The sequence below is a fragment of the Theropithecus gelada genome, chromosome 16, assembly GCF_003255815.1.
Source record: "Theropithecus gelada isolate Dixy chromosome 16, Tgel_1.0, whole genome shotgun sequence".
In the NCBI taxonomy this organism is placed as follows: domain Eukaryota; kingdom Metazoa; phylum Chordata; class Mammalia; order Primates; family Cercopithecidae; genus Theropithecus; species Theropithecus gelada.
In genome coordinates, this window is record NC_037684.1 from 73,635,210 (window position 1) to 73,647,330 (window position 12,121).

Consider the following 12,121-nt stretch of genomic DNA (forward strand, 5'->3'; position numbering starts at 1 on the left):
GAATAAAGAGATCTATAACTTAATAAATTCCTCCTTTCCTCCTGGCTGCTTAGTGAGCTTAGAGGCATTAACACTTAAGTTATTTTTTTCTTTTTACTTGTCCTGGCTCTGATTTTCTGTATCCATTTTATTTGCTTGTTATTAGCTACTTGAAATTATTTTTTTGAAGGAGAGAGAATAGGTAGGTACAGTGGCAAGCTCCTGTAGTACCAGCTACTCAGGAGGCTGAGACGAGAGGATTGCTTGAGCCCAGGAATTTGAGATCAGTCTAGGCAACAGAGCAAGACCCCATCTGTCTAAGAAGACATTAATATATTTTTAAAATTAAAAACAAAGATATAGCGTATTAACAAGTAAATTTGGATACTGGATTACTGAGAGTTTTGGTATTTAATGATCAAAGAGAAAATCAGAATGTTGATGGGGAAACCCCTGTGAATAATGCTACCATCCCCTCTTTCTGGAGAGCCCCTTCCCATATTTTCCTCACCTAATTCACTTCTGCTGTTGCTTTGTGATTCAGCACAAACAGCACCTCCTGGAAGCTTCCCCTAATCGTCTTCTTCCATAATATAGGTTAGAGGCATCCCCTTTGTATTCCGTACCATCCAGTGCTTCCTCCTGTAATACCATGTGTCCCTTGGAATTAGAATTGCATTTTTTGCAGGACTGTATCTCCCTCCAGACTGCGAGCTCTCCTTCGTTGTAGGCACAGTGCCTGGCACTTAGTAGGTGCTTAATAAGTATATTTGAATGAATGAATGACAACACCCAAAAATTATTTGGCTAGAAAAAGAAGCCAATAAAGCTAGTAAGTGACTGTTAGCATCATTTAATTGTATGATTGAAACAGAATCTACTTTAATGAAATTTCAGGTTACCCTTGTGTGGAAGTGTGTGTTTAAAATCAATTTATAGTGAAGTCATAAAGGAGCCAGTTTAGAAGGGTTCTAGTAAGAAATCTATGAGGCATACCTCTGAATACCAGAAGGCTGTGTTTGAAAGCAGAATGACTTTTTATGAAGTTGCTCTTATGTATTGCTCATCCCAAAGAATCTTTGAATTTTATGCAGTTTTGCAGATTATATCACTTTACCAAAATGTGTTAATTTTAGGTGGATTCCATTTAAAGCTTCATTGCCCAAATGCATTTGTATTTTCTTGGAAAAATTGAGAGAATTGTGTTTTTGTTGACTGGTTCCAGGTTCAGTCTGCAGCCCTTGATGAGATGTTTCAGCAGACCGAAGATATTGTTTATCGCTATCATAAGGCAGCCCTTCTTTTGGAAGGCCTAACTAAGATTCTACAGGACCCTGCAGATATTGAAAATGTACATAAATGTAAGTTGACTTACAAAGTAGTGTATTTACTGACTTCATTTTGATTGTCTACCACAGGCATAGTACAAAGAGCTTGGAGTTTGGAATCCTGCCTGGGTTTGAATCGTGTCTTTCCAGCCTTGAGCAAATCACTGAGCCTTTGCGCGGCCTCAGCTTCTTTTTCATAAAATGGGAGTAGGGCCAGGCACAGTGGCTCACACCTGTAATCCCAGCACTTTGGGAGGCCAAGGTGGGCGGATCACTTGAGTTCAGGAGTTTGAGACCAGCTTAGCCAACGTGGCGAAACCCTGTCTCTAGTAAAAATACAAAAATTAGCTGTGCATCATGGCCCATACCTGTAAGCCCCACTACTTGAGAGGCTGAGGCAGGAGAATCACTTGAACCCAGGAGGCAGAGGTTGCAGTGAGCTGAGATCGCGCTTCTGCACTCCAGCCTGGGCGACAGAGCAAGACTGCATCCTAGGTAGGTAGGTAGGTAGGTAGGTAGGTAGATACATAGATACATATATAGATATATAGATAAATAAATACATAGCTAGATAGATACATAGATAGATACAGCAGTACCTGCCTTGCAGGGTTGTTGTGAGGATTATAGGTGATGCATGAAAAGCACTGGTGACTGTGTAATTCATCGTTAGATTTCTACACTGTGTTACTTTGTTGGCAAGTGTTCGTATATGTAGGAGGACTTTATTTTTATTATTAAATGCAACTATTTTAAGCCTCATGGGCTTAGTGACTGAAGAGTCCTGTGAAACTTCTGTGTACTGCAGACTTGGTATAGTTAGCAGAGTGGAGATTGATGGGATACCAGGATGTTATTACTTATGACATACAAGCCCAGTAATCTGGTTTTTTAGGCAGAGGTGGTGGACTGTTTGGAGTGTATGTGGTCACACTACATTTTGAGTAGCCACAAGAGGATGGCAGTTCTAAGACTATTTGCAGTTTTGAGCAAGCTAGTTATGTAGCAAGCTAGCCGGCGTGCTTACCTAAATTTTACCACTTTGCAGCACTAAGCTAGAAGTCGTATCTAAACTATTACCAAGCGGAAATAAGAAAACATGTTCAGAACTGTTAACTTTGGGGCAAAGATAGAATAGAGATGACAATATAATTAGTGATTTTTTTCATTAGTTCTTCATTTTTGTTATTTTATTTCTAGATAAATGTAGTATTGAGAGAAGACTGTCGGCGCTCTGCCATAGCACCGCAACCGTGTGAGCAGCAGGCTCATCCCATGGACCGGTGGTGGGAACCTGAGGTGATGCCTTTGGGATTACAGCTTGAGTTCTGTCACCCCATCCCCAGGAAACTGTAGCTTCTTAACTGGTGACTACCAAAGAACAAGCAGTGATTTCAAAAAGGAAAAACAATCCAAAAACTACATATTTGTAGGAAATCTGCCTTATTGGAGAAAGTCACCCTTTCCCTTTTTCTTTGTAGAAGCAGGAGCAAGAGTGTTTGGCTCCCAGTTTGGACTTGGTGAATAAATGTACCTTAGAACTAGGATAACCGGTACAGTTATTCTTAAAGATAATTAAAAATGTAACAAAGTGAGTGCTCATCACTCGGTTCATCAGAGCAGTGTGTGAAATTCTGTGTGTTTGCTGAGGTATAAAGGTAAAAGTATTCACCCCTCATCCAGGCAGTTTGATATTTGGAGTAAGTTTGTTTAAATCTGAGCATGTATATTTAAACAGCTCAGGAAGAAATAGCTTAAGAAGAAGTGAAACATGGATCTTGGAAGAAATTTTGAAATCTTCAATTTGATCCTAATATGGACACATGTTAATCTTCCAAAATCTTTCATATTGCACTAATTTATTAAAACAACTGTGTATTGGATTTTGTAATTTAACCGAGGCACAATGGACTTGTTTAAAATATTTTACTTGATTGTATACATATACCCTTCCCAGAATTCACATGTAATCTCCAGTGAACTTTTAAGTGGTTAAAACTTGTATTCATGTGAACCTTTGCAATTTTTTTTTTCTTCATCTACACCTACAGATTTTCTCAGTAATGTTTTTGTTAGCTTTTGGTTCCATTTTTTATTGTGCATGCAAAATGTACATTGATGCCTGTGACCTTAGGTTTACTAAAGGCTAGGTTTATTTGGGCAGTATTAGGAAAAAAAATCATGGATCAAGAGATACTCTTGAGAATTTGAATAGGGCCAAAACAAAGTTGGTGACCTAAAGGCTTGTTAGTGATGTGGAGTTCCTACATGAAGTGAGTGGAAAATGAAGTTTGTTTTCTCTTAGGAAAATGGGCAGCTCTTTTCTGCCTAATGTGTATTTTTCATGTTAATCCTGACAGTTCACCAAATAGCTAGTCATGGAGAATGCAGGCAGTTAACTTAATATCCCTCCAGGAATGGTTCCTACGTTGTATATTATTTGGTTTCTTTTACTTACCTGCTTGAATACTTGAATAAACCATTCACCAATTTTAATCCTTTTATTTTAATCCTTTTACATAAAATAATCTGAACTCTTTGACAAATTGCACAGAGCTCTTTGGCATTAATCTCATTTTAATGTACTGATAAAAACAAACATGGGTTTTCCTTTACTTTGACAAAGTAATGTAATTTTTACCTTATTTATCTGTATGAAATTCCAGGAGTTAATTTGAACATTTATTTATATGACGTTTGTATTTTTAGGTCTTTAATACAGTGTTTCTACCTCTCATTTGTAACTGCATGCATTATTCTTGAAACTAGGTAAAACTCACTGAATTGTTGTGTAATAGCCTTTTTATTACTGCCTGTACAAATGTATATTAAGGTAAAATAAAACTGACAAAATGTTTCTAGGGTGTAGCTGGGTACATATTAAGTGACTTGTTGAGCCAGGTACTTCATTAGTGAGTTTAGAGACTTGGCCATGAATATCCTTTGTCCTGCCCCAGGATTTAGTTCTCAGCTGCTGTCATGCAGGCTTCCAGGAACATAGACTGTTTTACCTCCCCAACCCTATTTGTTATTAGTGATATTGTGTATAGTATTTTTTATTCACAGTGAAATTTCATTCATGTTCTTTCAGTTATCACCTGTGTTATCTCAGTTGTAGGTTTATTCTATCCTCTCCTCTTCCTCTCCCATTTCTTTTGTTTTTTATTTTTTTTTTTTTTTTGAGACGGAGTCTCGCTCTGTCACCCAGGCTGGACTGCAGTGGCCGGATCTCAGCTCACTGCAAGCTCCGCCTCCCGGGTTCACGCCATTCTCCTGCCTCAGCCTCCCGAGTAGCTGGGACTACAGGCGCCCGCCACCTCGCCCGGCTAGTTTTTTTTTGTATTTCTTAATAGAGACGGGGTTTCACCGTGTTAGCCAGGATGGTCTCGATCTCCTGACCTCATGATCCGCCCGTCTCGGCCTCCCAAAGTGCTGGGATTACAGGCTTGAGCCACCGCGCCCGGCCCCCATTTCTTTTTTAACACAGGATGAAACAGGTTCAGAGAGGGGACGTGATTGGCCTAAAGTCAGGAACTAGGCAAGCTGTCAAGCCATGCTTTGTGACTTTCAAGTTAATTCTTCTTGTTCTTGTATAATAAAGTTCTTGGGGTAGATGGTGTGTGTGAAACAGTGAAGTCTCAACAGCAGAAAAGAACAAACTGTAAATTCATGAATAATGGTTCTGGTTATACTTCCATTATCAAGGCTAATTGTTTTAAGAGATACTGCCTTGAGTATAGCAATAATAAACAAATGCTTTATGTTTCCCTGAGTATTTTTTAATTTCATATCGTGTTTCATAAAGTGGAAATGTACCAGTTCATACCTACATTCGTGGGTTGACACCTGTATTCAAGCGATAACCTGGAAAATTGCTGACCAGCTATTACTACTGTAAGGATTTGCTTTAGCTGTACCCTCCACTGGACTTGGAGGCCTGTGCTCTAGATAGTTGGTTTCCCATAGTCCCTGTCCCCTCCTTCCACTGAGAGAAGCAACCAGAGCAGCAGTTGTTTTCCCTCGCGGGAGTGGTGAATAGGAGCCGGGAGGAGGGGACTGTTAGGCTTGAGCTGCCTCAGTCTCCACAGTAATAAGGAGGAAATTGAGTTGGACACAGTGGACATGAGGCCTCGAGTGGGTACCCCAAACCCATGCATCTCGAGTGTCTGAGTCCCCACGCCCCCTTCTGCATGCCGGGAGTGCTGTGTGTAGCCATCCTGTGACTGCTTCAGTTCAGAGAAGGATAGTATCCATCCCTCCCTCCAGCTTGCCTCTCTGCTGAGGCTCTCTCCTCTCCACTCAGCCAGCTATTTGCAACAGCTTCTCTCCTGGCACTTGTCTGGGAATATCAAGTTAAAAATTGTAACACCCAATTTTGATAATTTTAGTTGAAAGAAACAACCTCCAGTGAAGACTGATAAGTAACTTATTGCCCATAGTCCCATGTTCCTTTGTCCCCACAAGAGGAATTACCAGGGCAGCAGTTCTCCCCTCACTAGAGTCCCGTCTAGGAGCTTGAGAGGAGGGGATTTTTAGGGCTGGACTGCCTCGGTCTGCACAGTAATAAGGAGAAGTTGAGTTGGACACAGTGGATATGAGGACCTGGACTTAGATATGTGAAGAATCCTTATTATTTGTTTGTTTGTTTGTATTGCCCAGGCTGGAGTGCAATGGCGCGATCTTGGCTCACTGCAACCTCTGCCTCCTGGGTTCCAGTGATTCTCCTGCCTCAGCCTCCCAAGTAGCTGGGATTACAGGCATGTGCCACCATGCCCAGCTAATTTTTGTATTTTTGGTAGAGATGGGGTTTCACCGTATTAGGCTGGTCTTGAACACCTGCCTCGGCCTCCCAAAGTGCTGGGATTACAGGCGTGAACCCCCGTGCCTGGCCAAAATCCTTAATGTTGATATTAGTGGTTAGTACATGTTTTGGAGGAGGACTTCACACATTTTAACTGTGCTCCCTCGTGTTTTCTGTAGGCAGTCTTAAATTCTTTCTGGAATAAAGCAAGGTTGATCAGTGTTTCTCAAGGAGGGTTACTTGGCAGGGAGTAGCTACTGCTCAGAGAACTTGGTATTAAGTGCATTCTGGAAGCATCTGTGCCTGTTTCTAGACACCTCGGACCACTTTCTTCTGAGTTCTGGACCCTTGAATCTGCAGCCAAACAAGCTCTTGGGTCCCTCCCAAGTCTGGTGTTTAGCAGAGCCCTGTGAGAATAATTGTATTGGGGGAGGAGTCAAAGTGATACTTCCCTCACCTGCATCAGAGGAAACCACATCAGAAACAATCCACCTAGAAAAACACTGCATACGGGAAAACTGACAACTTGCCCTGAGAAATCACAGCCTTGGTGCAAGAGGTGAAGCCGAACTGGTAAAAGATCAAAGTGAACTCAGAGATCAAACTGTACTAGGGAAAGGAGCAGAGGCTGAGATCCTGCTGCCAGCCAGTGTGACCTCTCACAGAGTAGCCCAGCAGCGGCTGTGTAGAGATGGCCACAGAGCCAGGACCCAGCCCTGTGGAGCCCCTGGGCACATGTGGTCCCAAGTGAAGCCGTGCCTGTTGCTCTGAACAGGTGGAATCAATCTGTAGGTTTTTCCTCTTTTCACAGAGTGTGCCTCTCCTTAGGTCTGCACTCCCTCTCTGTGCAGGGCGGACCGCCCTGGGCTCTGCAGCATGACCTCCTGTCCCAAGACAGTCGTGCTCTTGGACAGTTAGCTTCTATCACTAGGAAGTGCCGATATGAGCTCTTGTTTATTGGAAACTGTGTTCTATACCTCCTTTGGGGTTTCTGCAACTGAATTTGGCAGGTAGCTTAGTGGTCCACTTGGTCTCAAACTCCAGCTCCACCATGTGCAATTGTGTGTTCTTTGGCAAAGTTCCTCCCCTCCCCCGAATCTGTCAGTGGGGGAAGAGTGCATGTCTCACAGAATTGAAGTGAGAAATAAGTTAATATGAAATTCTTTGCCCAGCCCCTGGCACATGGAAGGGCTCAGCAATACTGTATCCGTCGTACTGGTCATCAGTCTGTGGCTCTTCACTGCTCTTGTTTTGTTTTGGGAGAGGGTGGAGAACAATTTGTTCTGTGTTTGTGTGGGGCAATGCCTGTCTTCAGGGCTCTCTCGAACCATGTGCGTTCTGGCTGGAGCTTCTGAAAGGACACAGTTCTTGCATAGAAGTTCCTTTCTCCAGCTTACCCACCAGGCACTCTAACTTCAGACATCTATGTTGCCCTTTTAAGTCAATTTGGCTGTTTAAGTGGAATGTTTGTGTCAGTCTGATAGTTGTTAATTCATTTGATCCTCATACCAACCCTTACTTGCCTCCTTTTACAGGTGGAAAAATCAAATTTGGAAAGTAATTTCCCCCAAGGAAAAACCGCACAGCTGAATAGTGGTGGGAGCAGGAGGCCACACTGGGCGCAGGAATACCCACCTCCCTACAGGAGCCCCACACTGTCTCACCCTTAGAAAACCCAAATGCACACTCCTTGTCTTTCTAATGCATTCTTTCTGATGTGCAGGAAGAGGGGAAAGAAGGAAGAGCTTTTCCATTTGGTGCTCCAATGTCTCCTGCTGGACCCATCTTCTGCCTAGTGGAAGGGAGCAAAATTTCAAGAAACAGGTGAGGTTGAGCAGCTTGGTGCAACCCCATGGGGCCTGGAGTTGGAGCTCAACAGCAATGGATTTCAGAGACCACCCTGAAACTCCCAGTAAAAAAGACTTCGGAGACATGTTAATAAACTCAAGCATTCGATCAACCCACTTTTAAGTTTTCCTGTTTGCTTGCTTGTTTTTGCATATGGCAGTGAGATTGAGCAGCAGGGAATTGTTCCAGTGGGAAGTGGGAGGACCCTCAATTCTAGGTGTGCCCAGAGGACCTTCCCCCACCACAGGCCCTGCCAGCCTCCTGGGACCAGTTCCTTCACTGATGGCAGTAGACATAGCCCATTTCTCCTTTCTCCAGGAACGCTCTTTAGAGGCTGCCCCGCCGAGGCTGCGTGCACTCCCATTCTTACCTCGGCCTGCCCAGCCTAGCGTTCAGTGCCGGTACCCTTTGGCTTACGCAGGAGGAGGACAGCGTGTAGAACCCCGTCTGCAGCCACCAAGTCCACCCAGTTGCTGCCTTCTCCTACCTTCTGTCCTATTGTTCCCGTCTCAGCCCACATGAGGGCCCTTGTTGACGTTGGCACTCCCACCCGCTACTACAGGGAGAGGCTGGGGAAGAAGATAGTGGCCTGAGTCTGGCCGGATCTCTGGAAGGCCTCTCCCAAGTCTCACGGACAATAAAGTGACTTCCTGTCTAGCACATGGTTTCCCTTCAGAAGCAGTGATGGGAAACCTACAGCCAGGGCTTCTGAGGGGCCCTGGCTAGAGGCTATTGCTCTGCTTCCTCTGGAAAATTTTCAGTGAAGATGAAGGTGAGTTGATACATTTTGGAGCTAAACCAAAGATGGCTGATTTAGGTAGGAATTCTCATAAGGAGCAGAAAGAGTGCAGGCTTTGATACGGAATGCCTTGTGATTGGAAAATGGATTTAGTAGAAACCCAGAATATTCTGAGCATGAACAGTTTTTTCATAAATCCCTTTTACATTCTGAGAAAGAAAACAGCACCCCCATACACCTGTCTCTTGGAGAGAACTTTTCTTTTTTTTTTTTTTTTTTTTTGAGACGGAGTCTCGCGCTGTGTCACCCAGGCTGGAGTGCAGTGGCGCGATCTCGGCTCACTGCAAGCTCCGCCTCCCAGGTTCACGCCATTCTCCTGCCTCAGCCTCCGAGTAGCTGGGACTACAGGCGCCCGCCACCACGCCCGGCTAGTTTTTTGTATTTTTAGTAGAGACGGGGTTTCACCATGTTAGCCAGGATGGTCTCGATCTCCTGACCTCGTGATCCGCCCGTCTCGGCCTCCCAAAGTGCTGGGATTACAGGCTTGAGCCACCGCGCCCGGCCAAGAGAGAACTTTTCTACAATATGATGAAAATATGCACAAAAGATTTGAATATATTTTAAGTGTTTATAAGATGATCAAGATATATCTGTAGGTGTCCAATGGAATTAAGTTTTCCTTCCCTATCTGTAGTGTCTGATGGACCTGGAAAATGGGAATTATTTTAGAGACTTTTGTTTGTTTGTTTGAAGCGGATTCTTGTTCAGTCACCCAGGCTGGAGTGCAGTGGTGCGATCTCAGTTCACTGCGACCTCTGCCTCCCAGGTTCAAGTGATTCTCCTGCCTCAGCCTCCCACGTAGCTGGGATAACAGGCACCCGCCACTACGCCTGGCTAATTTTTTTGTATTTTTAGTAGGGACAGGGTTTCAGCATGTTGGCCAGGCTGGTCTCAAACTTCTGGCATTAGGTGATCCACTGCCTCGGCCTCCCAAAGTGCTGGGATATTAAGAGACATTTAATTTTATATTCCATAATGCTAATATTTTTAACCATGAGCTTACATAATTAATTTTTTTTTTTTTTTTAAAGACAGAGTCTGGCTCTGTTACCCAGGCTGGAGTGCAATGGCGTGATCTCGGCTCACTGCAACCTCTGCTTCCTGGGTTCAAGCTATTCTCCCATCTAAGCCTCCCAAATAACTGGGATTACAAGTGTGTGCCACCACACCTGGCTAATTTTTTTGTGTGTGTATGTGTATTTTTGAGACAGTCTCGCTTTGTCGCCTAGGCTGGAGTGCAGTGGCGTGATCTCGGCTCACTGCAACCTCCGCCTCCCGGGTTCAAATGATTCTCCTACCTCAGCCTCCTGAGTAGCTGGGATTACAGGTGCCTGCCACCACGCCCAGCTAATTTTTGTATTTTTAGTAGAGACAGGGTTTCACCATGCTGGCCAGGCTGGTCTCGAACTCCTGACTTCAGGTGATCCACTCACCTCGGCCTCCCAAAGTGCTAGGATTATAGGCGTGAGCCACTGTGCCCAGCCTAATTATTCAATTTTTAGAAACAAGGTTTTTTAAGTATAGGAAAACTAAAAGACTAGGAAAGATTTGCAGTAAATTCAACAGATGAAGGGAGGTTAAAGTGGGGGAAAATGTTAGGAGAAAATCCAGAAATTCCCTTTGTTCCTGACAGCCTCATGTCACCAATGGTGAGCAGCAGAGGGGCCTGAAAGGGTAGTGGGTTTGAGAGGCCCTGGTGTCCTGTGGGGCCCTGCCACATGCTCCGGTTGCCTCCTGTGTGTGCCGACACTGACCTGGGTGAGACGCCTCACTCCCTGGGCTTCCCTGTCCTTGTCAGTAAAGCAGAGAGAGAAACACAACCTGCCTCTCAGGTTTCCTGTGAGAGTCAAATGAGCTGCCATGGCAGCTCCTGGCTGAGGCTGGCGTGGCCAGCAGCAGGAGGAGCAGAGCGAGGCTGAAAGGACACGGGAGGCCTCAGGACCCACTCTGTTGGTTCTCCTCGTTGGCAGTCACATGCTGCTTCCTCTTTGTCACATCTGTATTGTGGAGCCATAAACCCTCCTTTCCATGGGACATGTGCTAAAATAACATTTCTTAGAAAAGTTGATCTCAAGAATATACCGTTAACTCAGTAACAAAGGAGCCAGCAGTGTGACAAATGTTCATTCAAAACGGGCATGAAAACTGAGGTCTGTTTTGGAAACAGGATGCTTATTACGTAAGTAATTTGTAAAAATAAGTTGCTTATTGGTAAAGGTCACAATTTCCTTTTACTTCTGTGGTCATAGAAACATTATCAGCGTTGTTACAGAGGAAGTCTGGGGCAGGATGGTCCAAGATACCAGGTGTGTAGACCACGGGTTGGCAAGCTTTTCCTGTACAGAAAAATGCAAATATTTTAGGTTTTGAAGACTGTATGGTCTCTGTCACAACTGCAGGAGTCCCACCGTATTCATGAGGTTATGCTCCCAGACCCCCCAGTGGACATCTGAAACCTTGGAAAGTGCCAAACCATGTATGTATGCTGTTTTTCCCTATACAATCACATAGTATAGGGTGGATCACATATGCGGCATGGACACGCCAGGCAAAAGGAATGATTTGTGTCCCAAGTGGGATGGCAGGAGACTACATCGCACCGCTCAGAATAGTGTGTAACTTAAAACTTAGGAATTGTTTATTTCTGGAATTTTCCATTGTTTTTCTTTTCTTTCCCCTCCCCTCCCCTCCTCTTTCTTTCTTTCTCTCTACAGTCTCTGTCGCTGGAGTACAGTGGCGTGATCTTGACTCACTGCAACCTCCGCCTCCCGAGTTCAAGCAATTCTTCTGCCTCAGCCTCCCCATTAGCTGGGATTACAGGCCTTGTGCCACCACGCCCAGCTAATTGTTGCATTTTTATTAGAGACAGGGTTTCGCCATGTTGGCCAGGCTAGTCTTGAACTCCTGACCTCCGGTGAGCCGCCCGTCTCTGCCTCCTGAAGTGCTGGGATTACCGGCGTGATCTGTTTAAAGCATCCAGCCTTAAACAGAATTTAATGAACTGTTAGTTTACAGCATGCAAATTTTTCTCCATTGGTAGTTTTGGAACATATTTTTCTGCTTCTTTGAGAAATGGGGTGTTCTACTTTTAATCTTCCTGTGTGTTATTTGGACCTTCCCATCCTGAGCCTCAATTTTTCCATCCATTAGAAAAGATAAGAGGACTACTACCTTCTAATCCTGCTTGTGTGGGGAAAATGCTCTTTGCACAGTGCCTGGCATTTAGCAAGTGCTCAATAAATGATGGCAGTAAGCAAAGTGAGGCTCTCCCTGCCGTGCTGGGATTTGATGCCCCTGTTCCTAGAAAGAGCTGCCTACAGTGTCAGGGAGCCGGGCCTTGGGCTGTTGCCCTGTCTCAGTAGGGCT

The 12,121-nt window shown here is 44.4% G+C and overlaps 1 protein-coding gene across 2 annotated transcripts in view; it reads left to right on the plus strand.

The window, feature by feature from the left end:
* The window catches only part of ULK2 (unc-51 like autophagy activating kinase 2), a 102,777-nt gene extending 94,705 nt beyond the window's left edge, over window positions 1-8,072 (plus strand). The window contains exons 26-28 of one of the 2 annotated variants that reach the window (XM_025362878.1): window positions 1,205-1,340; window positions 2,508-2,606; window positions 7,832-8,072. In XM_025362878.1, the coding sequence (XP_025218663.1) occupies window positions 1,205-1,340; window positions 2,508-2,566 (195 nt within the window). In that variant the 3' untranslated portion in view covers window positions 2,567-2,606; window positions 7,832-8,072. Of the gene's footprint in view, window positions 1-1,204; window positions 1,341-2,507; window positions 4,176-7,831 lie in introns of those variants that run through there. The other variant, XM_025362877.1, reaches the window with a different exon arrangement.
* Window positions 8,073-12,121: the final 4,049 nt, after the last annotated feature.